The sequence below is a fragment of the Ranitomeya variabilis genome, chromosome 4 (assembly GCF_051348905.1).
Source record: "Ranitomeya variabilis isolate aRanVar5 chromosome 4, aRanVar5.hap1, whole genome shotgun sequence".
NCBI lineage: Eukaryota > Metazoa > Chordata > Amphibia > Anura > Dendrobatidae > Ranitomeya > Ranitomeya variabilis.
In genome coordinates this window covers 666,662,270-666,689,686 of record NC_135235.1, presented here as the reverse complement: position 1 = coordinate 666,689,686, position 27,417 = coordinate 666,662,270, and the positions used below count along the sequence as shown (strand labels likewise).

Below are 27,417 nucleotides of genomic sequence, written 5' to 3'. Positions count from 1 at the left end.
ACACACGGCTCCGCTCCGTACACCTCGTACACACACGGCTCCGCTCCATACACTCTCTACACACACGGCTCTGCTACATCCACCCTGTAAACCCCTCCTGACCCCACACATAAACTTCCCCTCATCCAGCACCATGACAACCAGCACAGCACAGTCCTGCATACACTGAGGCCCCTGATCATGTGACCCCTGACTCCTCCCCTCCTGTGACCTCATCACAGGTCCTGTGCGCACAGAGCAGCCATATATGTGGTGTGCGGCTCTGCAGGTGGAGGTAGGTGCTGGAGATTCCCCATTACTGAGTACAGGGGGCAGTAACCCCTTCAGTGCTGACACTACTGTGCCCTCTGCCTCCCTTATCTCTAGTGCTGGGACCTTTCTCTTTCCTCCCATTTCTCAGTATTTTGCGCCATTTTCGGCTCCATATAATGTAACTGATTCCTATTAATATATTTTTGGGAACAGAAGAATGTCAGGAATTCCCTAATCGCTGTTCTAGTATAATTCCTGGGCCACTGAATACGTAGAGGAGGTCGTTTATTACACGACTTTCCCAAAATAGCAGCACATTTCCTGGGATTCTCGTCTCTCTGTTAGGCTGCCTTCACACTATCAGGATTTGGTCAGTATTTTACCTCAGTATTTGTAAGCCAAAACCAGGAGTGGGTGATAAGTGCAGAAGTGGTGCATATGTTTCTGTTATACTTTACCTCTAATTGTTCCACTCCTGGTTTTGGCTACAAATACTGATGTAAAATACTGACCAAATACTGCTAGCGTGACGGCAGCGTAAGAGGTGGAGTTATTATTTTTCTATGACAATAACTGACATCCTGCGATCACATACTGAGATGCCGATACCGTGTGTAGCCACCTAGATGAGACATGTAGGATAGCTGCGGAGACACCATCACGTGTTTCTCAACGCCAGCAGTGAATAGCCAGACCTTTCCCCGGGAAGGAACAACCACGGGAAGGGCAGCATCCGATAAAGGAAAACATCCAATAAAGGAAAACCACCTATGCCAAGCATGGTATCCATCCACAGACAGCTGTTTCGGGGTTTTTGCCCCTCATCAGTGTGGAGTAGGAAACTGGCTATTAGGAGCAGTGCCTAGTAAAAAGGCTATAAAGGTACAGATGATTTGAGGGGCAAATACCCCGAAACAGCTGTCTGTGGATGGATACCATGCTTGGCATAGGTGGTTTTCCTGTATTGGATGTTTTCCTTTATCGGATGCTGCCCTTCCCGTGGTTGTTCCTTCCCGGGGAAAGGTCTGGCTATTCACTGCTTGCGTTGAGAAACACGTGATGGTGTCTCCGCAGCTACTCTACATGCATTTGCATATTGGGGCAGTGTTCTGGATCACTGCGTTGAGAAACACGTGATGGTGTCTCCGCGGTGTTGGATGTTTTGGTCTCCACGAGGTCAATCATCTGTACCTTCATAACCTAGATGAGACAATCGCTACTAATTGCAGCATCTAAGCAGTTAATCAGCCCCAGCCATCGGCATGATGTGATAGAACCCCCCGATGTGCACACTGCTTCCTCTCAGCACCGGGACGTACAGTAACGATGAGGTTCAGAGAAGGATTAAAGGGATATTCCAGCCATTGTTAGAAGATAAAACATCACTGGAGCCGTCGATCACTACAGCGGGTCTCCTGAGGCTTTCATCGTTCCTTTTGTTTCTCCTACTACACAAATAGAGGTGTGATGATCATACATCTTCTTACATCTTTGTACCTGCTCCTACAACCTCTACATCTGTTGTTAGGCGGTGACACAATTGTACTGTGGACGGTGCTTGGTGACACAGGTGCCGTCCAACCAAGTGTATTTTTGTGGCTGAGACTTGTGGTGATTTACCTTCCCAGCTTTTTGCTAGTGGTTCCCAGTTATTAGTATTTTTTGACCCTGGTTTGTTTTCCTGTGATACCCTGCTACCTGACTTAGTTTATCTGATACCGGTTGTTGACTCTGAACTGAGTAACCCTGTGTTTGTCAATTGTGCTTCTGACTCCATTCTCCTAGTTCTGACAGTGGTTCTCCTGACTATATTTCTGACTCTGTCCTGTCCCGCTCTGGTTTTCATCCCATTTCTCAACTCTCCTCTGCCAGCTCACTCTACTGGTTGACATCCATTCCGTAAACTTAACCTCAAGGACCCTGTAGTATTTCAGATTTTTCTACAAGGATTAAGGGGTGAAGGCCATTTTTCCTCTGAGACCTGCAAAGTAGAGTGACTTGAGAAAAATCTGTCCTTTTTAAGCCCTTTTTACGCCACACACAAAAAAAGATGATTGAACACCTTCCAGCTGTGGTCAATCAAATGCAAGACCGAGCCTAATTGGTTTAGGACCTTGTACAGTGTACTCCACATCATTAAGTCGCTCTGGCCCAGACCACTGAAGACCCTCCTCGACTATTTTCGCACCCAAGGTGAACCTTCCTGACCAGATTTCTTTGAGACTCATGGGCACCTGTTTGATGATTTTGATGGTGTAGCATTGAATAAACTAGTCTCTCTGTACCATAAGAACATACTGCTAATTTTTTTAATAATAGATCTATCTATCGATATATTTTTCGATAGATAGATGTATAGAAATCCAAAGGTTTGGTCTATGCCTGGGGGCTTTGCACCCGATTTTTCTTTTTTCTTTTCTTTTGTATTCTTGTGCTGCTCTAATATTCTTCTTTTTTTTTTAGATAGATGTATAGATAGAAATATAGATAGATCTATAGATAGACGGATAATACCAAGCCCGGTGTTTAGTAATAAACATAATAAAATGGTACATAAAGAGTTAAATACAGAGACACACACACACAAAATCTGCGTTAGGCTGGGGTCACACTTGCGAGAAATTTGCACGAGTCTCGCACCTCAATACCCGGCACTGCCGCCGGCACTTGGGACCGGAGCGTTTAGCTGCATGTATTTCTATGAAGCTCAACGCTCCAGTCCTGAGTGCCGGGTATCGAGGTGCGAGACTCGTGCAACTTTCTCGCAAGTGTGACCCCAGCCTAACGCAGATTTTGTGTTTGTGTCTCTTTATTTAACTCTTTATGTACCATTTTATTATGTTTATTACTAAACACCGGGCTTGGTATTATCCGTCTATCTATAGATCTATCTATATTTCTATATATACATCTATCTAAAAAAAAAGAAGAATATTAGAGCAGCACAAGAATACAAAAGAAAAGAAAAAAGAAAAATCGGGTGCAAAGCCCCCAGGCATAGACCAAACCTTTGGATTTCTATACATCTATCTATCTATCTATCTATCTATCTATCTATCTATCTATCTAAAAATATATCGATAGATAGATCTATAAATAGATAGATAATAGATCTATAGATAGATATAGGATAGATAGATGATAGATCTATAGATGGATAGATAGATATGTGATCTATCTATCTATCTATCTATCTATCTATCTATCTATGTATCTTATCTATCTGACTGTGTGTGTAAACATTATTGGTCAATGGAGTATGTAAATGAAGAAGCTGGACAAGAAATGACATCACATTTCTTTTTTTTTGTTAAATAATAATAGATCTTTATTTAGCTTACAAATCCTCATGAAAAAATCACATGAAAATCCACATCAAATCCGCACGGATTTTTACCTGTGTTTTCTGCCAAGATATGCAGAATCTGCACAGAAAATTCCACAGGCAAATCTACAACTTGTGCACATACCCTGAAAGAGACTCAGGGTACTGTCACACAGTGGCACTTTGGTCGCTACAACGGCACGATCCGTGACGTTCCAGCGATATAGTTACGATATCGCTGTGTCTGACACGCTACTGCGATCAGGGACCCCGCTGAGAATCGTACGTCGTAGCAGATCGTTTGAAACTTTATTTCGTCGTCAAGTGTCCCGCTGTGGCGGCATGATCGCAGCGTGTAACAAAAGTGTGCACGATATTCCCAATGTCCCGTATGACTTCTACATCGCAACTACGTCATGAAATTATCGCTCCAGCGCCGTGCATTGCAAAGTGTGACCGCAGTCTACGACGCTGGAGCGATAATCAAGCGACGCTGCAACGTCACGGATCGTGCCGTCGGAGCGATCAAAGTGCCACTGTGTGACAGTACCCTCAGGAGAGTCAAATTGTTCTATTATAATGGCACCTATACATCAACTAAGAGCTGTGAATGGAAAATCCACTGTGTCAATAAACTTCCACATTCTACATTGAATCAGAGTGTGCTGAGAAATTACTGTGATAGGCTTTCACATACAGTTTCCCTACACTTTCCCTACACACTTGCATGGGGCTGACGGGAACAAGCAAGTACTTTACTCAGTGATTTCCATGAGTTCTACCTGACTAGAGTAATGGGTCCATACAAAGAATAAAACATGAACATGTTCTATCACCTTATAGATTTCCCTTTATTATGTTGGCTTATGAAAATATTCACCCTTTTGGAATTTTTTGGGTTTGCGACCTCGCAACCTGTAATTTCTCTGTTTTGTTTTTTTTCATAAGTTCATGTGAAGACCATGCCTACGTTTGTGAACTTTTTTTTTTGTCAAGCAAACAATAAATAGGGTAAAACAACTGAAAGCTTGATTGTGCATAACTATTCACTTCTCCTAATGTCCGTACTTTGTAGAGGCTCCTTTTGCAGCAATGACAACTGCAAGTCACTTTGCATAAGTCTCTATGAGCTTTATATATTTTGCTACAGGGATTTTTGCCCATTCCTCAAGATAACACTGCTCCAGCTCCTTCAATTAAGGGTACTGTCACACTCTGCAACTTTCCAACGATCACGACCAGCGATACGACCTGGCCGTGATCGTTGGTAAGTCGTTGTGTGGTCGCTGGAGAGCTCTCACACAGACCGCTCTCCAGCGACCAACGATGCCGAAGGCCCCGGGTAACCATGGTAAACATCGGGTTACTAAGCGCAGGGCCGCGCTTAGTAACCCAATGTTTACCCTGGTTACCATCGTAGAAGTAAAAAAAACCAAACACTACATACTCACATTCCGGTGTCCGTCAGGTCCCTTGCAGTCTGCTTCCCGCTCTGACTGACTCCCGGCCGTAAAGTGAAAGCAGATCACAGCGGTGACGTCACCGCTGTGCTCTGCTCTTACTTTCCGGCCGGCAGTCAGTTAGAGCGGGAAGCAGACTGCAAGGGACCTGACGGACACCGGAATGTGAGTATGTACTGTTTGTTTTTTTTTTTACTTTTACGATGGTAACCAGGGTAAACATCGGGTTACTAAGCGCGGCCCTGCGCTTAGTAACCCGATGCTTACCCTGGTTACAAGCGAACGCATCGTTGGATCGGTGTCACACACCGATCCAACGATGACAGCGGGAGATCCAGCAACGAAAGAAAGTTCCAAACGATCTGCTACGACATACGATCTCAGCAGGGTCCCTGATCGCTGCTGTGTGTCAGACACAGCGATATCGTATGGATATCGCTGGAACGTCACGGATCGTACCGTCGTAGCGACAAAAGTGCCACTGTGAGACAGTACCCTTAGATGTTTCCTCTGGTGAACAGCAATTTTCAAGTCGGAGCACAGATTTTCAATTGGATAAAGGTCGGGGCTTTGACTAGGCCACTCCAAAACATTTACACTTTTCCCCTTAATCCACTCGAGCGTTGCTTTAGCTGTATGCTTTGGGCAATTGTCTTCTTAGAAGGTGAACCTCTATCCCAATATCAAATCAATGACAGACTGAAACAGGTTTTGCTTAATAATATATGTTTGTATTTTGCACATCCATCTTCCCCTCAACTCAGACCATTTTACCTGTCCCTGCTGCCAAAAACACCCCTACAGCATGATGTTGCCACCACCAAATTACACTGTGTTCTTGGTGTTATGAGCTTTGTTGGTTTGCCGTCAGACATAACGTTTACTTTGGCGGCCAAAATGTTAAATTTTGGTCTCATCTGACCACAGCACCTACCTCCATACATTTGGGGGTCTACCACATGTCTTTTGGCAAACTCAAAAAGAGCCTTACAATTTTTGTGTGTAAATAAAGTTGTTATTCTGAAGACTCTTTCCCTAAAGGCCACATCTGTGGAATGTACGTTTATTGTGGTCGTATGCACAGATACTCTAGTTTCTGGTTGGAAACTCTGCAGCTCATTCGGGGTTAGTTTGCTCTCTGTGTGCTGCCTCTCTGGTTAATGCCCTCCTTGCCTGGGCTGAGAATTTTAGTGGGTGTCCCTCTCTTGGCAAGTTTGCTTTGGTACTATGTTATTTCCATTTGATGATAATGGACTTGATGGTACTCCGGGAGATCATCAAAGATTGAGATATTGGGATAGTTCTCAACAAGTGTGTCCCTGGCTTGTTTGGTGATTTCTTTGGTCTTCATGGTGTTTGGTTAGTGGTGCTGCAGCCTCTGTGGCTTTTCAAAAACGCTGTGTATATACTGACAGAGCATGTGACACTTAGATTGCACACAGGTGGACTTCCTTTCACTAAGCTTGTGACTTATGAAGGTAATTGCTTGCACCAGAAATTTTTAGGGGCTTCATCGCAGAAGGGGTGAATATGCGTCATACCGTGCACAAATCGGATTACAAAAATATTTAAATATAGGTTGTAATATAACAAAATAGGTAAAAGCCAAAGGGTGAATACTTTTGCAAGCCACTGTATCTTCAGTAATTATATTATTACATTTATGACTTTACATTGGCTCATCTTCCTGTTCAGATCCATACAATGTCGGATCCTGTTATTGGAGATCTACATAAGAGAATTACCCTGATTGACCCTTCAAAGATGAATATGGACAGAGATAAGATGGCAGAGAGGATATTACACCTCACTCTAGAGATCCTCTTCCGGCTTACTGGAGAGGTGAGAGATTCTGATGACGTCACATTACATCATTCTTATCAATGGGAATAACAGAGGGACAGAACTGGAGAGGTGAGGACTCTGGAAATGTCTGTAGTGAGATTTATTAATGTGTCTCTCCATAACCAGGATTACACAGTAGTGAAGAAGACCTTTAGTGAGAACTGTCTGGCCCTTGTATCTGAGGGATGGGTAAGACCCCTGAGCCCAATCATGGGGCATCCACCTCCCCTCCTGATACATGAGGAAATCAATGACCAGAAGATTCTAGAACTCACCTGCAAGATGATTGAGCTGTTGACTGGAGAGGTGACACTGCTGGGAATGCTGGGACATTTTACAGTAACACTATGAAGGGATCGGGGGAATGACGGTATCATTGTATGTGTCAGGTTCCTATAAGGTGTCAGGACGTTGCAGTCTATTTCTCCATGGAGGAGTGGGAGTATTTAGAAGGACACAAAGATCTGTATAAGGATGTCATGATGGAGGTCCCCCAGCCTCTCACACCACCAGGTAATAGACAGGACTAAATACACACAACCTATAATTACACAGGTCAACAAAAAAAAATTTTTTTTCTGGTGTCCAAAATATTGTAATGAATTTGGGGTATTTTTGGGGTGCTGATTCTGAATATGCTATCAGTTTTGCCAGATTGGCTCAAGTTTTTGACATTTTTGGTATCTTATTTATAGCACTTGTTGGTAAATGCGACGCATCATCTCATTAATTTCTTTGGATTAGTACTTGAACTGAGCAGTTCTCAATATAGTTTTGTGTTAATTAGTGTTCTAAAAGTTTGTTCATAGCTTGATTTTTGCACTAACTTTATGTTGTTGTCTGTTTTCCAGTGAAAAGCATGAACTCATCAAGAAGAAGTTGTCTTAACGATCCAGACTCATTCTGTTACATTTGTGGTGAATACACACTGCCAAAACATAGAAGAAACAAAACAGACTTCGTAAAAAAAAGTGTATTTTGCCTATTTTGGGGTTATGCTTGGGGACCAAGACAAGTTTTGGGCACCACACATAGTGTGCAAAGCATGTATCGAATTATTACGAAAATGGAGCAAAGGACAAAGAAAAAGCTTCAAATTTGGTGTTCCAATGGTGTGGAGAGAGCCAAAAAATCATCATGATGACTGTTATTTCTGTGCAGTGCAAGTGCAAGGATTCAATAAGCATAAGAAACGAAAATGGGAGTAACATGGAATCTGCAAGAAGGCCTGTCCCTCATTGTGAAGATGTGCCTGTACCTGTGTTTACCATAAATAACAGTCATCATGATGATTTTTTGGCTCTCTCCACACCATTGGAACACCAAATTTGAAGCTTTTTCTTTGTCCTTTGCTCCATTTTCGTAATATTTCGATACATGCTTTGCACACTATGTGTGGTGTCCAAAACTTGTCTTGGTCCCCAAGCATAACCCCAAAATAGGCAAAATACACTTTTTTTACGAAGTCTGTTATGTTTCTTCTATGTTTTGGCAGTGTGTATTCACCACAAATGTAACAGAATGAGTCTGGATCGTTAAGACAACTTCTTCTTGATGAGTTCATGCTTTTCACTGGAAAACAGACAACAACATAAAGTTAGTGCAAAAATCAAGCTATGAACAAACTTTTAGAACACTAATTAACACAAAACTATATTGAGAACTGCTCAGTTCAAGTACTAATCCAAAGAAATTAATGAGATGATGCGTCGCATTTACCAACAAGTGCTATAAATAAGATACCAAAAATCTCAAAAACTTTAGCCAATCTGGCAAAACTGATGACATATTCAGAATCAGCACCCCAAAAATACCCTAAATTCGATGAAATATCTTTGGCACCAAAAATGCTGTTGACCAGTGTTATCTGTATGTAAAGAATGAATTCAGTCCCAATATGTTTCCTCCAGCTCTATCCAGTAAGAGGACAACACCAGAGAGATGTCCCCGTCCTCTTCTTCCACAGGACTGTAAACAAGAAGATCCCGATGTTCCTCAGGATCATCAGGTAGATGGAGAGAAGGTGTCATGAGATCTCCGGTATGATGTGTAGACGGCTGTGAAGGTCTTGTGTTCAGTCTTGTTTTATCCACCAGTATTATATGTTTTATACTTGTGTAATGAGAACGGTGGAGATGGCAGGATTAGAGCTGATCATAGATGTGACTTCTCTGTCTGTGACTTTTGCAATATTTGTTTCAGGGTGAAGATCTGACCCTTATTAATGCTACAGAGACATATGTGAGGGGTGACGAGCGGTGTAAAGAGGAGATTCCTACAGATAACCTCCCAGGTGAGTGGTAACCACGAACTGCAAAGAAGTCACAGATTCTTCTATTACCGGATGTGGCTGCTTTATCAGTGGTGTAGTCCGGCCGTATTCTATTTAACTATTAAATGAAACTTTACCTGAAACTATCCCCTCGACTTTGGCATTTGAATCCCTTGTTTTGAATTGAGATCTGTTTTGGTGCATAGGATCCACCCTACCTTCTGGAATTATCACAATCATGTGGTCTCTAATCTGCTGTTCAACTACTATGTTCTCCTTTACCTGAAACTTCCCCCATTACTTTTGGGCATGGGACGCCCTTCTGTTGCAATTAGATCTGTATTGTTCAAAGCTTACAGTCAGGAGGATCACCATACCCCCTGGAATTAGAAGACACTGACCCTTACATGTGAAGATCTATTATCTTAAAAACCAAATGATAAAATATGTAGACTGTGCTGCCAACTTACAAATATTTTTCATCAAATAATTTTCTATGGTGGACAAAAAAAAAGCAGAGGGTGATATTGCTGTTGCTCTCTAGAATCCTGCAGTGTCAGTGGGGAATCGAACATCCATTTTTTAGCTACTAATTTCATACCAAGAAATAGGGTTCACGTGAAAGGATTCTAGTATAGAATTGCCATAGCTCCTTATTGAGTCAGTTGAAATAGGAGTGAATATTAAGGGTGATAGAAAGGAGGTTTCGGCTAACCAATATGAGAAAATATAAGAGCATCAGGTGACGAGTCTGCATCAGGTGCAGACATCACAGACATTCAGAGGTCGGTAATCTACCCTTTCGAAACAATCTTATTGGGGTTAAATAGGACAGGTGTATGATATACAGATGAATCATTTTATTGTTTGCAGAAGGAAATACATGAAGACAATATTATAAAATATCCTCCCAATCCTCAGCCTTTATGGAGATAATCAGTAATTTCCATTTAACATCCCTAACAGCAAGGTATTGAGGTCATCTAATGCAAGCCTGTGCAAACTGCATCTCCTGGGCCACATCCTGCCCTCTTGCTGTTCCTGTCCGACCCACTGACGGGCACAGGGACTGAGCGTGTGTGTTATTCTGCTGTGTTGTATATTCTGTGCAGGGGAGATAACGATTAACCCAATCTCCTATGATGTTGTCACATCGACTCCATAGACTGCACATGTAGATTTCTCCCCCACTGCCTATCACCTCCTGCCCCACTTGTGATGTGGATCTATGCCTGTGGAACAGGGGTGGACAAACAACTTTTTTCAATGTGTTTATTGTTTGATCAACTGCTAATAATTACTATAAGCTATATTGTAACAAGTATTATCAGGCTATGTTCACACAACTGTAATTCCGGTCCAAGTGCTGTCAATGGAAAAAAAATACCCTGACCTCACACAGATTGCACAAGGAGAAACGTTATGCAATTGAGCTATTCAGATTACAGTTTAATATCCATGTGAAAAACATCAGAGCACGCACCAGTCTCTTCTCTATTTCAAGTGAGACTCACCTATTGAAGTCTATGGATGTTGTAAGGCTACGTTCACATTTGCGGTGTGCGCCGCAGCGTCGTCGCCGCAACGCACAACGCAAACAAAAACGCAGCAAAACGCATGCACAACGCTGCGTTTTGCGCCGCATGCTTTCAACGCATGCGGCGCAAAACGCAGCGTTTTTTGTAAACGCAGTTGCGTTTTCAACAAAAAACGCAGCGTTTTGCGCCGCATGCGTTTTTTTGTGCAGTGAGTCATTCTTCATCCCACCCACAAAAAAAAGTGTCTACACAATAGATAAGGGCCACCAATGGCTAGAAGAGGGTTGGTGTTTATGTAATTGTGTATATATACCATGGCAGACATGAATTCCTCCCATTTTGCTGGTATTCATGATGGAGCGTCCCATGGACAGTATCGTCATGGATATGGAGATGGAATTTGCCTTGGCTCATGCCTATGCTGTCGCCTGTGCTCATCAAAGAGAAAGAGAAAAACGGAGATGGATTCATCGCCGATTTTGGATACACCCTATCTTGGAAGTCCGGGAGAGCCGTGGAGCATACCATAGCTTGTTTGGCGAACTGAATGAGAACCTGGAGAAATATTTCGAGTACACCAGGATGTCTCAGGAGAGCTTCCGGTATCTTCTGCGTCGGGTGGAAGGAGCCATTAGCAGGCAGGATACTCAGCTCCGGAGAGCTATATCCGCAGAGGAGCGGCTGCTGGTGACTCTACGGTACGTAGCTGTTTGAATGACTGAGATATGTTCGGCTACGTTCACATCTTCCCTTTTTTTTTTTTTTTTTCTTAATTTTTGTTGGGGGTGGTATGGTCAATGTACTTTTATAAATTGCAATGTACTAATGTAATTTCTTTATCTTCTTGGCAGTTTCCTGGCTACCGGAGAGACCTTGCGATCCCTTCAATTTCAGTTCCGGATTGGAGTCTCCACTCTCTCCGGAATTATTGCTGAGACCTGCCGCGCTTTGTGGGATAATCTCCGGGAAGAATTTTTACCCGTCCCTACAAGCGATATCTGGTTGGCCAACGCCGAGAAATTTGAGGAAGTGTGTTCGTTTCCAAACTGTATTGGCGCGGTGGATGGCAAGCACATACGGATTACCAAGCCAGGGAAAAGTGGATCCCTTTTCTACAACTACAAAAAATATTTTTCCACTGTGCTGATGGCAATTGCCGGTGCGGACTGCCGTTTTCTCGCAGTTGACATTGGTGCGTTTGGCCGTTCAAATGACTCGCGCACATTTAAAGACTCGGATATGGGCCAAAAATTATATGGCAACAATTTCAATTTCCCCCAGCCACGACCTCTTCCCCAGACCGAAGGCCCTGCGATGCCATTTGTGGTGGTTGGGGATGAGGCATTCCAAATGTCTGCCAACCTATTGAAACCCTACTCCAGTCGGGGCTTGGACCATACGAAAAGGGTGTTCAATTACAGACTGTCCAGGGCCAGAAGGACTGTGGAGTGCGCCTTTGGCATCCTTGTCTCAAAATGGCGGATATTAGGATCCGCCATTAATCTGAAAATTGAGACAGTGGATGAGGTGGTGAAGGCGTGTGTGGTTCTCCACAATTTTATTCTGGCCAAAGAGAGACTGAACGTTGATCTCGATGAAACCATAGCCAACCCATTGCCCAATTTCCATGATCATCCTCTGAGGACAAGTGTGGAAATTGCGCAGATGAGGGATCGTTTTGCGGCCTATTTTGTGTCAGATGTTGGCCGTCTGTCATGGCAAGATACAATGGTGTAGTAAACTGTTGGACTGTATTCTGGTGTGACTATGCTAAAAATAGTTCACCAATGTAATGTGCCTTATCTAAAAAACTTGGGACCCTTTGTTTTTAAAATGTTGTGTTTTAATAAAAAAATTTTCTTAAGTTTTCTACCCTGCTTCAAAGACAAAATTTATACCATACCATATAACATATTTATTTGTTTGTCAGATCGCCGTGTATCGTTGTGTTTGACAGCAAAATCAACGATACCAGCGATGTTTTACAATGGTAATCAGGGTAAATATCGGGTTACTAAGCGTAGGGCGGCGCATAGTAAACTGATATTTACCCTGTTTCCCAGTGTGAAAGTTTTAACAAAAAACAGTACATATACTCATCTTCGCGTCCCCCGGCGTATGCTTCCTGCACTGACTGAGCGCCGGCCGGAAAGTGAATGCACAGCACAGCGGTGATGTGACCGCTCTGCTGTTAGGGCCGTCACTCAGTCAGGGCAGGGAAGCGGACGCCGGGGGACGCAATTCTGAGTGTATGTACTGTTGTTTTATTTACATTTAACACTGGTAACCAGGGTAATCATCGGAAGCGCGGCGGCCTGCGCTTAACAACCTGATGTTTACCCTGGTTACCCGGGGACCTCGGCATCGTTGGTCGCTGGAGAGCTGTCACACAGACAGCTCTCCAGCGACCAAATAGCGATGCTGCAGTGATCTGCATCATTGTATGTTTCGCTGCAGCATTGCTAAGTGTGAAGGTACCTTTACGGTATGTGTCCACGTTCAGGATTGCATCATGATTTTGTCACGATTTTTCTTCAGTATTTGTAATACAAAACCAGTAGTGGAACAATTAGAGGCAAAGTGGAATAGAAACATATGCTCCACTTCTGTATTTATCACCCACTCCTGGTTTTGGGTTACAAATACTTATGTAAAATCATGACCAAATCCTCATGCAATCCTGAGCGTGGACACATAGCCTTAGTGATTGAAAACACCTCATACACTTTTATTGTTTGTGAACACCTCATACAGCAATGAGAGACACACCAAAAAAGGCAAAATAAAAATGGTAAAAATAGTGTCTGACATTGCATATATGAGTTGTTTGAAGCACAAAATATGTGTAGACGGCGCACGGTGTGACTTGCTGAGAAGTATACAGGTAAATAAGAGCAAATATTGTATTACAACCAAAAATTTTTATTGGGGGGAAACAGAAAAAAAAAAGGGGAAATAAACTTAGGGGGTATCAACCTGTGCCACAAAGGGGGAATGGTATGTATCTTTTTCGGAATGGGGAGCGGAAAATGAGGATGACGACGACGAGGAGGAGGAGGATGTGGACCTATAGTCCAGGAGGCTGGATGGCAGGTCTAATGGGGAGCAAACCGCCACCTCTGCAGGGGAGGGAGGAGGCAACACGAGCCTTTGTGAGGTTCTTGGTTGGCTCTGGCTGCTCCTACTGCGGCTAGAGCCCCTACGTCTACTTGTTGTTTGTACTGGAGCAGCCAGAGCCTCAGTGCGTGTCCTCTTGCTTTTGTGTTTTCTTTTCTTTCCACGATCTCCCCTAGAATGATGGCTGCGGGAGGATGAGGGCCTGGCAGGAGCAGGAGTCGGCGGCACACTGCTATGGTGCCTGTGGTGGCGTCGCTCGGCACTTGGACCAGGGTGGGTTGGCTGGAGTGGCTCTGCAGCAGTAGTCGGAGTCATGCTAGCCAGCGACGGTACTACTGGCAGTGTCGCTGACTGCATGCGCCGAGACTGCTGCAGAGCCCTCACGTAGGAATTGTTGCAGTCCTGCATCACCGAAATCTGGAGTTCCGGCGTAAGGTTTTCCACCATGCCTTTAGCAATTGTGCTTAAAAAATGCTTTGCCGGATTTGAGAGCTCGGCTTCCAGGATTTCAAGGCGCCGTTCCATACTGGACATTTTATCGCTCAACGCCTTGAAACCGTCCTGGAACACCGTGCCCAAGTGCAAAAATTCGGGCATGACTGACCTGTCCGAGGCCCGCTGGCGCTGTCGGGAATTCCCGAACGAAGGTGCGCCAGAGGCCTCGGGCAGGGGAAAACCTGATGTACCGGCAGCCGGTTCTCCAGATGATGGTGGTGCAAGCCTGCTGTCGCTGTGGGAGGGCTGTGACGGGTCAGATGGCGATCCATGAAGTTCCGCTTCACAGGGGGGAGCTCGCTGGAGGGTGCTGCTGTGTGTCCTGTGAAAAGATAAGGAAAAAATTAGTCTTCAATTAATAACCTATCACATACGCCAACTCCTGTTAAAAAATTAACATTACATGACACATCAATACATTACAATCCCCTGTCTCACAGTGTGTGTTGCCTATAATAAATTGCTGATTGTTACCGCAAGCTGACCATTAGGGCTGACGATAACAATCATGGACATACCTACGGTAGAAAATGACTGGTCATTCCCGCTGCAAAAGTCAATGCATACCTCTGTCATCGTTTTAAAACATTTAAAAAAAAAAAAATCTTTCTTGATGCTGCCTATGCCGCAAAATTAGTAAAAAATTTAAAGTAAAAAAAAACATTTATAAAAAAAAAAAAAAAATAAATACACTTTGCTGATCTGATCGCAGGAACGGCCATGACGTTAGGATCATGTGATCCAGACGTCATCATTATTCATGCGATCAGAACTACCCTGACTCAGAACGTAACCTGTCATGGACTACAATGACTCACGCCTAACCAAAAAATTACTAATGGGCTATATACCATTCCACTAGGGTAAAAGGATGGCCAAAATGCTACAATGACTACATGGATGGCCAATACACTATGTTCCTTTGGAAATATACTATGTGTATATGTAGCTAGAACGTGTACTATGTGGCTGCTATATAGTGGCCTGGCAATCTACTATGTGGATGCACAATGTACGTGGCTGGGCAATGTACTATGTGGCTGTGCAATATGCTATGTGTCTGGGCAATGTACAATGTGGCTGTGCAATATGTTATGTGGCCAAAATACTTACTGTCGGCGGGTAAGGACCGGTCTTAAGAACTGGAGGGCCCTGTTGTATTTGTACGGCACCGACTTGGACGCAGCAGCACCACTCCGAGCTTGCTCCTCCGCAGCACGGATCCCCTTATTGAAACGGTCCTTCATGGATCGCCATCTGGTCCTCAACTTTTTCACTGTGAATGTAAAGACAAAAAAATGGTTACATATTTAGCATTTTAAAAGGATAAAACAACCGTGAGCGATGCAAAGTTTAGGCGTTGATCGCATCACACACGGTTGTGTTTATCCTGGCAAGATGGGTCATAGCAGCGTATCTGCAATACTCACTAAAGTTGCCTTTGGCCTTCGCTGAGGCACTGTCAAAGCCATCCCACAGCGACTTTGCCACCTCTGCCCACAAACGCCTCGACACCACCTGGTCCATGTGCCGAGGGTCACGGCTGTCCCACAACGGGCCACGCTCCTGGATGCTGGAGATCAGGAGGTCAACATCAATTCCAGTATCTCCTTGGTCCCGTTGTGAAACCTAGAAAAATTAGAAAACAAATAGGTTAAAAATATGCAAATAATAACAACCACCAGTACCTGGAATGATAGGTACCTTTGCCCTATCCTTTGCCATTTGATGTATGTATATTGATGTTTTCTACACCTGTGTTTTGGAATGTTTGTGTGCAGGGAGTTCAACTTTATTTTACCTTCCCCCAATACTTGCTGCCCTGAAAATCTATAATGTACAAAGGCCCCGTCTCACATAGCGATTTACCAACGATCACGAATAGCGATACTGCCTGGCCGTTATCGTTGGTAAGTCGTTGTGTGGTTGCTGGGGAGCTGTCACACAGACCGCTCTCTCCAGCGACCAACGATCAGGGGACCGAATTCAGCATCGTTGAAACTGTCTTCAACGATGCCGAAGTCCCCCTGCAGCATCCGGGTAACCAGGGTAAACATCGGGTTACTAAGCGCGGCCCTGCGCTTAGTAACCCGATGTTTACCCTGGTTACCAGTGAAGACATCGCTGGATCGGTGTCACACACACCGATTCAGCGATGTCAGCGGGACCTCAACGACCAAAAAACGGCCCAGGCCATTCCAACACGGCCAGCGATCTCAAAGCAGGGGCCTGATCGCTGGTACGTGTCACACATAGCGAGATCGCTACTGAGGTCGCTGTTGCGTCACAAAACTAGTGACTCAGCAGCGATCTCGCTAGCGATCTCGCTATGTGTGACGGGGGCCTAAGCTTAGTAAACATCCCTAGTGAAAGCAGGATGCTCCTCAAATGTAATGTTCCTCACAGCAGGATGCTACTGAAAAAAAAATAAATAAAGAAAAAAAATACTCACTCGCCGGCCTGACGCCACATCTTGGCCCCGATCTCTCTGCTCCCGCTGACCGTCTTCCCCCTCACTTGAAGAAGCCTGGAAAAATTGTATACAAAAATTATTGTCAATGCTACAAATGGCAGCGAATTGTAAGCAACTAGACATAATTACTTACCGCACTCCCCCGCGCCGATTGGCTATGCTCCGAAGAACTTGGCATTCTTGCAAGTTTGTTCTGCAATGAAAAAAATGAGCAAAAAATTACATCCAATGCCACATACAGTAAAATAGGCCCAAAACATTAAAACAACCACAAATGACTGTTGACTGATAGGACAATGCAAACTCAAAAAGCGACACCACAACGCCATACATTGCAAGAGAATACAATAGAAGAAACAATACAAGAATAGAACCAAATAAAATTCAGAAAAAATAGACACCTAAAAATTTCTACTGGAAAAAAAAAAGGCACAATGAAATAAAGCAAACTTATGAACGCCATAATTTACAATTACAACAAGACATAATCCAAAACAACACCATCTGGTGACATCCACCAAAATACATCAGAAAAAGGCGCTAAATAACATTCTAGATACTAAGCAATAAACATTACGGGACAACCGCTGTTACAATATACAGCAACCCAAAAGATAAAACATAGTCCAAATGAAAAGAAAACACAATAAATTTTAAAAAAAAGGCCCCCAACTAAAAAAAAAAAAAAAAAAAAAGAGGCCATACTACACACTTCTCAATGGAAACATTCAAGAAAGGAGATACATACGGAAGCCATGGGGAAAACGACATAAAACCATCAGTTAAAAAAAAAAAAGGGAAAATACAATTGAAAATAGAATGGCATAGCAGCACAGAACAATACAATACAAATGAAACATCATAAATGCAGCCCCCCCACCAGCAAGAAAAGACACTCAAGGAAAGAAAAAAAAATGCCAACAGCATAAAACACAGCAAGACATGAGCCAAGAAAATGCCATACGGATACCCCCAACAATAGAAACCAGAAAAACATGCAACAGAAATTTAACATAAAAGTCTGCCAAATTTAAAGACATTGAACAACCGCATGACACCAGAACAACCCCAAATCCATAAAACCAATCCAAAACCAAGCAAGGCCGGTGACAATAAACGCCATCATATAACGCCAGAAGTACATCAAAACAAGATTAAAAAACACAATTTTTCACTAACAACCCACAGTGCCATAACCGTACAATAGCACAGACCAAACATTGCACAAATTAAATCCAAATAAAAAAATAACACACAGAATAAAAAATATGCAAAGAGAAATATATACTTACAGGTTTGGAAAGCAGATTCTCCTCTCAGTCTTGTCTGTAGTGAATAGCCTTGTGAAAGACAATGCCAAACCCCTTTTTTTCTCTCTATATATAGTGGTTTTTTTTGGTCTAGACAAAAGTCTAGACAATGTTTTGCATTTTTTATTGGAAAACGCATGCGTCGTACAACGCACCACGACGCAAGTACTTGCGTCGTCTGCGTTGTCAATACAAGTCAATGGGAAAAAAGCCGCATCGACGACGCAAACACGACGCAAACACGACGCATGCGTTTTTTCCAAAGTCTGCGCCGCCCAAAAAATGCAACATGTTGCGTTTGCCGCGCCCTGACAGGTGCGCCCTAACGCCGCATGCGGCGTACAACGCACCAAAACGCATGACAACGCATGTACATGCGGCGCCATGCGGCCCCAATGTTAAAGATAGGGCCGCACGCCGCATGCGTTTTGGTGCGGCGACGACGCTGCGGCGCACACCGCAAATGTGAACGTAGCCTAAGATGGCCCCTGGACAAGATCCTTGAGGGGAGATATGTGTCATTGCAGCTATTAGCTGCAGTGATGTGAGCTAGGAAGTATGCTCCAGCACGCATAGTGCTGAGAGAATTGTTTGGGCCTCTCCAGGGCCGGGTTTATACCCACCCCAGGGGCGTGTTTTGGTTAATAAAATGGAGGCCAGCTGCCTCATTCAGTGTCTGTGGCTGGAAGTGTGGAGACCTCCATTGTGTGTGTTCTAAAGGCACTGACCTGTGCAGGCGGACTCATTGTACTTTAGGGACTGTTTATCTTTCTGTTTGTTACTTTATGCTGGAAAAGGCTTTTCATTTATTTTTCCTAACCAGAGCAATTTATGCAGTTTGAATAAACTTGCTTGGACATTCCATTCGCTTCCTGTGCCTACCTCAACTGCAGCTGAGTGAGTACAGATTTTCACAATTGGTGCTACACGTTCGGGCAGAGTTCCCAGCAGAGACGTGAGACTGCTACAGGAAGGGCTTAATGTCCTGGGTAAAGTCTGTTGCAAGCCAGCAAGCATCACCAGACAAGATGGAGGACCTGCTGAAACACCTGGTCCAGTCGCAACAGCAAGAGACTAACAGGCTGTTATTACAGCAGAGCCAGCAGGAGCAACGGCAGCAGATGCAGCTTCTGGCAACCGCCATCCAGGGCTGGACGAACACCCCAACCCCAAGTCCAGCTGATGACACCCATGTCCGGAAGGCGGTAAGACGTGCGTTGAAGAAAATGACCCCCAGGGATGATGTTGAGGCCTTCCTGACAGTGTTTGAAAGGGTCTCTGAGATGGAGAAACTCCCGCCAGAGCAGTGGGCAGAGGCACTGGCACCATACTTGTCGGGGGAACCCCAGAAGGCGTACTATGACTTAACTTTGTAGGACGCCAAAGAGTATGACAAGCTAAAAACTGAGATTCTCGCGCGCTTGGGGGTGACAATGACTATCAAGGCACAGCAGGTTCACCGCTGGGCGTATCACCGAGACAAACCACCTCGCTCCTAAATGTTCGACCTGTTGCACCTGGTCCAAAGTGGCTGCAACCAGAGTCCTCTACGTCTGCGCAGATGGTAGAATGGGTGGTGATGGACTGGTTTGTGCATTCCCTGCCGAGGCCCATACAGACTTGGGTTGTTCAGGGTGATCCCCAGAATGCCGATGAACTGGTCGAGAGATATCAGGGGATTGAAGGTTCCTTGGGAAGGTAGCCCACTCCATACTGGGGTTCCCAACAGGGGGCGGAGGCCCAAAAGGGGTGGGGCATCCAAGGTCCAAAGGGACGGGGGAGGTGGTACCATGACCACTGAGCCAATTGATTGCAGCACAGGACGCCGCTGCTCGTATTTTGCCTATCCGGCCTGCAGTGCTGTTCCCCAAACGGGAGAGGGGCCGCATGTATGCCCCGAGACAGTAAATGGGGTACAAGTCACTGGTTTGCTGGACTCAGGAAGTTTGGTATCCCTAGTGAGGGCCACAATCCCACATAGGCTGATTACTGGAAAGAGAATGGGCGTCCGCTGTATCCATGGTGATGCGAAGAAATACCTGGTGGCCCAGGTGGTCATAAACACAAACTGGCACCAAGTCACATGAGATCGGCATAGTCAAGAACCTATTGCACCCTATTATAATAGGGCTGGACTTTGTGTTATTTTGGGACTTGTGGGGAAAAGGGAGGACATCTGTTGCCCCTACAACAGCCAGATCGCTTCTAAAGAAACCTCGTCGCAGGTGGCAGATGACATGTGTCTGTTGTGTGTACTTGTTTGCGATGAGAATGAGGCAACATCCACTGAGGCCATCGTCCCTGAGCTGGAGATGTCCTGGGGAAACTTTGGAACTGCCCAACTCAGGGACTTAAATCTAAAAGGGGCCTTTGATAATGTAACGATACTTAATGGTGTTGCTCAAGAGTCGGGGGCTGACACTCGATACCTACATTTTGCCACGAATGGGGAGATGATATATTGTGTCACCAAGCTGAGAGGGGAGATAATTGAGCAGTTACTGGTGCCAGGGCAGAGTGTTAGACATGGCCCATACATGTGTAGGTGGTCCCCTTGGCGTAGAGAAAACCAAGGAATGGATCCTCCAGAGGTTCTCCTGGCCCGGTTGTCACCATGATATTGTGAATTTCTGTAAGTCCTTTCCTGCTTGCCAGATGACTTCTCCAGTCGCCCATATTCGTAGCCCCTTGGTGCCATTGCCCATTATTGAGGTACCGTTTTGATCGCATAGCCATGGATCTAGTAGGACTCTTGGTCAAGTCTGCCAGAGGATATCAGTATATCCTGGTGATACTGGACTATGCTACATGATACCCAGAGGCCATTCCTCTACGTAACTCCTCCGCCACGTGTATCACCCAAGAGTTGGTCCATGTCTTCTCTAGAACGGGGTTGCCTAAAGAGATCCTGACAGACCAAGGGACCCCGTTTATGTCTAAGGTGATGGAGTTGTGCAAAATCCTGCAAATCGCACAACTCCGGACCTCAGTCTACCATCCACTGACAGATGGCTTTGTAGAAAGGTTCAATAAAACCTTGAAGGCCATGTTGAAGAAGGTTGTAGAGAAAGATGGACTGGACTGGGACTGTCTGCTACCGTACCTTCTATTCTCCATCTGAGAAGTACTGCAGGCCTCTACTGGGTTCTCCCCTTTTGAACTATTGTATTGCCTACACCCTCGTGGATTCCTCGACGTAGCAAAAGAGACATGGGAGGCGGAGTCTACACCCTACAGGAGTGTAATCGAGCATGTAGCCCAGATGCAAGAGAGGATTGCCAAGGTGATGCCCCTCATGAGAGAACACCTCCTTAAAGCACAAGAGGTGCAGTCGAGGGACTACAGTAGGTCGGCAAGGGTGATACACTTCAACCCTGGCGATCGAGTACTGGTGCTGTTACCAACGATGGAGACCAAATTCCTGGCCAAGGGGCAGGGTCCCTATGAGGTAGTGGAGAAAGCTGGGGAGGTCATCTACAAAATCCAAAGAAGAACAACAATTAGGAGGTTCAGTGGAATAAACACCTAGCTCCAATGAAGAGATCCACAGAAAGCCAAATAAAATCAATTATTTATTTAGTCAAATTTATAAAACCATAAAAATGAGACATACATAACAAAGAAATACCCAAGGGGCCGGAAAAATACCCTTGATATGCATGTATACCATCAGAGAAAAGAACTAATAACAGCCCATAGAATTTAAGCCTTGTGAAACATATATTGAACACAGTATATAACACAATCCACCCAATGAATGTCTACAAACAATATATAATAATATGGTACCAAACAAAGGAATCCGCACTATATTGATTAAAGTAGATAGATATAGGGGTTGCGAAATATAAATAATCTTACCGCTATAAGTACGTATATTCTGTGGTATCAGGTAATCGGGTGATCCGGCGTTCCCCTGTCGCCCCGACGCGCGTTTCGCCCGTAGCTTCTTCCGTTCACGCCCCCGGAAGAAGCTACGGGCGAAACGCGCGTCGGGGCGACAGGGGAACGCCGGATCACCCGATTACCTGATACCACAGAATATACGTACTTATAGCGGTAAGATTATTTATATTTCGCAACCCCTATATCTATCTACTTTAATCAATATAGTGCGGATTCCTTTGTTTGGTACCATATTATTATATATTGTTTGTAGACATTCATTGGGTGGATTGTGTTATATACTGTGTTCAATATATGTTTCACAAGGCTTAAATTCTATGGGCTGTTATTAGTTCTTTTCTATGATGGTATACATGCATATCAAGGGTATTTTTCCGGCCCCTTGGGTATTTCTTTGTTATGTATGTCTCATTTTTATGGTTTTATAAATTTGACTAAATAAATAATTGATTTTATTTGGCTTTCTGTGGATCTCTTCATTGGAGCTAGGTGTTTATTCCACTGAACCTCCTAATTGTTGTTCTCTATGCTAAGAAGTGCCATAGTATATATTTGGACATTATTGTTGAAAATCCAAAGAAGCCCTACCAGTTGTACCACGTGAACTTAATCAAACTATGGCAGGACAGAGAACCTGAGGAAGCCACTTGCCTGCTGGCCAAGTCCAATGTCAGTGCAGAGGATGTCAAGGTGGCAGACACCTTATCCCCCTAGCAGAAGCAGCAGAGCCGGGAGTTGCTGCAAAGGAACAGAGACCTGTTCTCAGAACTTCCGGGGTGTACGAAGGTTATAGAGCATGAGGTCCTGACAGAGCCTCAGGTCCGGGTCAACGTGAAGCCATATCGGATTCCAGAAGCTCGTCTAGAGGTAATCTCAAAGGAAGTAAAGTGGATGCTGAGCCTGGGAGTTATCGAGGAGTCCCAGAGTGGCTGCTCCAGTCCAATTGTCTTGGTGCCAAAGCCAGATGGGGAATAGTAGTTTTGTAATGGTTTTTCGGAAGGTGAACGAAGTCTCTTAAGTGCGAAGCTTACCCAATGCCCCGGGTCGATGAACTAATTGAGAGGCTAGGGCCGGCTTGGTGCATTACTACCCTTGACCTCAAAAAAGGATATTGGCAAATTCCTATGTCCCAAGATGCCAAGGAGAAGACTTGCCTTTTCAGCGCCAGATGGGTGCTTCCATTACACAAGGATGCCATTTAGGTTACAAGGCACTCTAACTACATTCCAGAGAGCCATGGACCGGATCCTGGCCCCCCACAAAAGATACGCGGCGGCCTACCTGGACGACATTGTAATCTTCAGCCAGCATTGGGGGAATCATCTGAGCAAAGTCAAGGCCGTACTTGATGCTTTACGGAAGGCAGGGTTTTCTTTAAACTCAAAAAAAGCACTGTTTTTAATCTAAAACGTGTTACTGATGCACATTGCATCACTATTCATGCACTGGGGACAGTTTAGATCTGCTGTGCAGGTGGACTGAGTCACTACACATTAGCAGAGTCTCGCCTGCACAGAATATCAATGCCGACACTACCCATAGAAGGGCGGACAGGGTTTGTGTAACCACGCGTGTGTATAGCTCATGCGCAGGATTACAGGTACCATTATAATGAAGTCAGGAGGCAGGGATTTGTCCTAGGCACCACACGCCATGCAACCTGGAAGAAATCATTAGCATATAACATTATGCATTTCTCAAGATCTACCACCGCAGCTATGAGGCACACAGGTAAGAATGGTTTAACCATTCTATTACCTGTATGCCCCTAGTAATAGATCAAAATTGTCCGATTCCCTTTAAGGAAATGCTAAGATAGAAAATATTTACATTCCACATATCCCCTTGCTACCAAGCAACATGTCCTTCCATTTTAAGGGTCTGCAGTTCCCAATCCAACTTGCATTTGCTACTACTATAATCAAATGTCAATCACTTAAAGTACTCTGCATTCATTTGGAGAGCCTGTGTTTTTCACATTAACTTTAGGTTGCTTGCTCTCTAGAGTGTCTAACTGCCAAAATCTTTTCATACATGCACCTGGTGGTAGAACAAAAAAACGTTGTTTACTTAAAAGTGCTACAATAGACAGCTGTGTATCTGTAAATCAATCTTACTACTTTGTCCATTAACCACTGATAGATTACACTGGAGGAGGGGTGACGGGTTGCACTAAGCTGTTTGCTTCTTAATTTTTAATGTGTTTGTGGAGGGATAATAAACTATTTAATATTTAATAAAAATGTACTCAAAAAGTAGTTATTGGCCTCCGTGCTAGAACTCATTTGTGAAAACTAACAAAAAAGAAGAGTTGAAAAAAAAAATGTTTAATCGCTGAACATGTCAACTTCAAAGTGAAACTGAAAATGTAACCCCAGCAAGCAAAACCAAAAATGTAACATATAATTTTGGCAAGGGAAGCTGCAGATATTTTGCTAGTTTACAAATAAACACACACATACACACATACAGAGTCATGTGAATGATCACAAGGTCCTTCAATTAATCAGATGGAAGGTTCTTAAGTTTCTCAGGTTAAGCAACCTCTGTGCAGATCCCGGTATCTTCCTCTCCTGTTCTGCATCAGTAAAATAGATCAATGTAGGGCAGGAGGAAAGCTGTTCTCTCAGTGATCAGGATAGAGACTCTTACCATTCCCCTGCATAACAGGAAGCTGCCACCGGACTATAAGATGCACACACTTTTTTTTAGCAAGAATTTTTCTTGTTAAAAATTGCATCCTAGAGTCCAAAAAATGCAGTAAGTTGGTTCTTCTTACTGCAGCAATGCCAAACATATGGATGCTAATTGTGGTCTGAGCACACTACAATTATCATAATGAAGGGAGAGATTTGGCTTTTGCAGTACATATTTAGCTGAATTGGTTTATGGAAGCCATGTTGCTTTTCAAAAGCTTTTCTGTTTCTAGCAATGTGAAAAAAATTTTTTTTTTAAGACCTGAAGATAAGCCTAAGTTGTGGGATGAGTAGATTATTTTTATTGGTATCATTTTCGGCTGCGTAATATTTTCTGGAGACTTTTTTTTTCAATATTTGGTAGAAAGAACGAATAAGGGAGAGTCAAATATAACGTACTAGTTCGTGCTCTGCTGCCTAACTTTTGGATTGTGAACTGTTTTTGTCCTAGTAAATCATGTGCACATTCTAAAAGCTTTTTTTTTTTAGAGAAATGTAGTAAAAAATAAAATTTTCAAAAAATAATTGGTTTTATTCTTTACAGATGACTGTACCAGGAGATCAAGGGAACAGCTAATATCTTCATCATCCCTTCACAACAAAGATCTATCATCTAATCCTACTGAACAGGTCCTATCTTTAGATTCATCACATACTATTCAGAAAAATAAAAGCAATACAAGACGCATTGAAAATCAAGGTGCTCATACAGTAGAGAAGCAAATAACATGTTCACAATATGGACAAACTTTTTCCCTTAAAACATCTTTTCTTACACATCAAATAATTCATACAAAAAAATTGGAAAAAACACATTCATGTTCAGAATGTGGAAAATGTTTTGTAAATAGGCAAAATCTTTTTTCCCATCAGAGAATTCACACACGTGAGAAGATTTTTCCATGTTCAGATTGTGGGAATTGTTTTAATGAGAAAAAAAATCTTGTTATACATCAGAGAAGTCATACAGGGGTCACTCCATTTTCTTGTTCGGAATGTGGGAAATGTTTTCAAGGTAAATCTAAACTCGTTAGACATCAGAGAACTCACACAGGGGAGAGGCCATATTCATGTTCAGAATGTGGGAAATGTTTTAAAGATAAATCATATCTTCCTATACATCAAAGAACTCACACAGGGGAGAAGCCGTTTTCCTGTTCACAATGTGGGAAATGTTTTAAAGATAAATCAGATCTTGGGAGACACCAGAGAATTCACACCGACAAGAAGCCATTTTCATGTTCAGAATGTGGGAAATGTTTTACTATCAAATCATATTTTCTTATACATCAAAGAACTCACACAGGGGAGAAGCAATTTTTCTGTGCAGAATGTGGAAAAGATTTTACAGCTAAATCTGATTTTGTGAACCATAGGAAAATTCACTCAGGGGAGAAGCCATTTGCCTGTTCAGATTGTGGGAAAGGTTTTCCAGATAAATCACATCTTGTGAGACATCGGAGATTTCACACAGGGGAGAAGCCATTTTTATGTTCAGAATGTGGGAAAGGTTTTCCAGATAAATCACATCTTCTTATACATCAAAGAACTCACACAGGGGAGAAGCCATTTTCCTGTTTAGAATGTGGAAAACTTTTTACAACTAAAACACATCTTCTTATACATCAAAGAACTCACACAGGGGAGAAGCCATTTTCCTGTTCAGAATGTGGAAAGTATTTTACATTTAGTTCAGAACTTGTGAATCATAGAAGAATTCACACAGGAGAAAAGCCATTTTCATGTTCAGAATGTGGAAAATGTTTTATAGCTAAATCAGATCTTGTGAAACATAGGAGAATTCACACAGGGGAGAAGCCATATTCATGTTCAGAATGTGGGAAATGTTTTACCTTGAAATCACATCAACGTAGACACCAAAAAACTCATGGGAAAAGCTATTCTCACAGCTAGAAAATGAGAATTGTTTTACTTGAAAATCATACTTTGAAGACAATTAAAAAAATAAAAACTCGCACAAAGAGAAGCCTTATATTGCATTTTCAAATTATACAAGAAAACATATAACAGATAACGTCAAATAAGTTATCAAGAAAGGGTAATGGTAGTCTAGGTAAGAAATATTGATGGCTTGTCAACAGAATAGATAACCAATATCAGATCGGTGGGGTTTTGTCATCTGGTACATCCTCCAATGAGTCAGTATAACTTCCAGCATTGGTTGGATGTAGACACATAAAATGGAACTAGAAATCATGTGTAGTGGCTGCTGCTGGTTACTGTAAAATAGTTTGTATTCAAAAGTGTATGCTTTGTTCTACAATACCGAGGATCTGCCACTACTCCTTTAATCTGTAGAGGAGAGGATAAGTCTGACTGTTGTGGTGAAAGAATCCAGAGGTAATAGTGGGTGGATGTGTAGTCAAATGTGTGTCCATTGAGAGCGACCTGTCTGACTGCATTTCTCAGAAATAAATGATCATGTTGTCTCAGTAACGTCAGTGCAAATTAAGTGTAATATTTTTATACTTTTTATATTACTTTTTGAGTGAACAGATATGCTTATTTCCTGCTGTGAAGAGCGTAGATCATAAACCCATACCCAGTATTTTCATTTTCAGTGGAAGCATTGGTGTTTTTTATATATTATATTTTTCATTAATATCTTCTGTCTGGAAAATCCCTATAAAATAAAATTAAAAATGTATACAGTAACTAGTAGAAATCTATTTTCCAAAAAGCAAATAAAAAAATAATAATGTGTTCC

At 43.2% G+C, this 27,417-nt stretch overlaps 4 protein-coding genes across 4 annotated transcripts in view; 3 read left to right on the top strand and 1 right to left on the bottom strand.

Moving 5' to 3' along the window:
• Window positions 1-27,417, top strand: part of LOC143768189 (uncharacterized) — a 207,945-nt gene that overhangs the window by 111,840 nt on the left and 68,688 nt on the right. The window lies entirely within an intron of this gene.
• On the top strand, window positions 212-27,417 carry LOC143766247 (uncharacterized). Its single transcript, XM_077253775.1, has 7 exons — window positions 212-274; window positions 6,733-6,879; window positions 7,009-7,188; window positions 7,272-7,395; window positions 8,793-8,890; window positions 9,085-9,175; window positions 25,234-27,417. The coding sequence occupies exons 1-7, from the start codon at window positions 248-250 to the stop codon at window positions 26,601-26,603; spliced, it is 2,037 nt and encodes a 678-aa protein (XP_077109890.1). The 5' UTR covers window positions 212-247; the 3' UTR covers window positions 26,604-27,417.
• LOC143767057 (uncharacterized) lies at window positions 10,771-13,580 on the top strand. The gene is made up of 3 exons (XM_077255078.1): window positions 10,771-11,390; window positions 11,544-11,884; window positions 13,570-13,580. Exons 1-3 carry the CDS (start codon window positions 11,044-11,046, stop codon window positions 13,578-13,580), a joined length of 699 nt encoding a protein of 232 aa, XP_077111193.1. The 5' UTR covers window positions 10,771-11,043.
• Window positions 13,639-16,907, bottom strand: LOC143766250 (uncharacterized). The gene is made up of 4 exons (XM_077253777.1): window positions 16,757-16,907; window positions 15,735-15,933; window positions 15,418-15,580; window positions 13,639-14,626 (listed from the first exon to the last, which is right to left on the bottom strand). Exons 1-4 carry the CDS (start codon window positions 16,898-16,900, stop codon window positions 13,654-13,656), a joined length of 1,479 nt encoding a protein of 492 aa, XP_077109892.1. The 5' UTR covers window positions 16,901-16,907; the 3' UTR covers window positions 13,639-13,653.

Coding starts and splice junctions, on each gene's coding strand:
- LOC143766247 (XM_077253775.1), top strand. CDS start 248: ATGTGGTGTGCGGCTCTGCAGGTGGAG. Junction 6,880..7,008: donor TCTTCCGGCTTACTGGAGAG/GTGAGAGATTCT, acceptor CTCCATAACCAG/GATTACACAGTAGTGAAGAA. Junction 9,176..25,233: donor TCCTACAGATAACCTCCCAG/GTGAGTGGTAAC, acceptor TATTCTTTACAG/ATGACTGTACCAGGAGATCA.
- LOC143766250 (XM_077253777.1), bottom strand. CDS start 16,900: ATGTCTAGTTGCTTACAATTCGCTGCCATTTGTAGCATTGACAATAAT. Junction 15,934..16,756: donor ATGTGGCGTCAGGCCGGCGA/GTGAGTATTTTT, acceptor TAATTTTTCTAG/GTTTCACAACGGGACCAAGG. Junction 15,581..15,734: donor GAAGGCCAAAGGCAACTTTA/GTGAGTATTGCA, acceptor TTACATTCACAG/TGAAAAAGTTGAGGACCAGA.
- LOC143767057 (XM_077255078.1), top strand. CDS start 11,044: ATGATGGAGCGTCCCATGGACAGTATCGTCATGGATATGGAGATGGAA. Junction 11,391..11,543: donor CGGCTGCTGGTGACTCTACG/GTACGTAGCTGT, acceptor TCTTCTTGGCAG/TTTCCTGGCTACCGGAGAGA.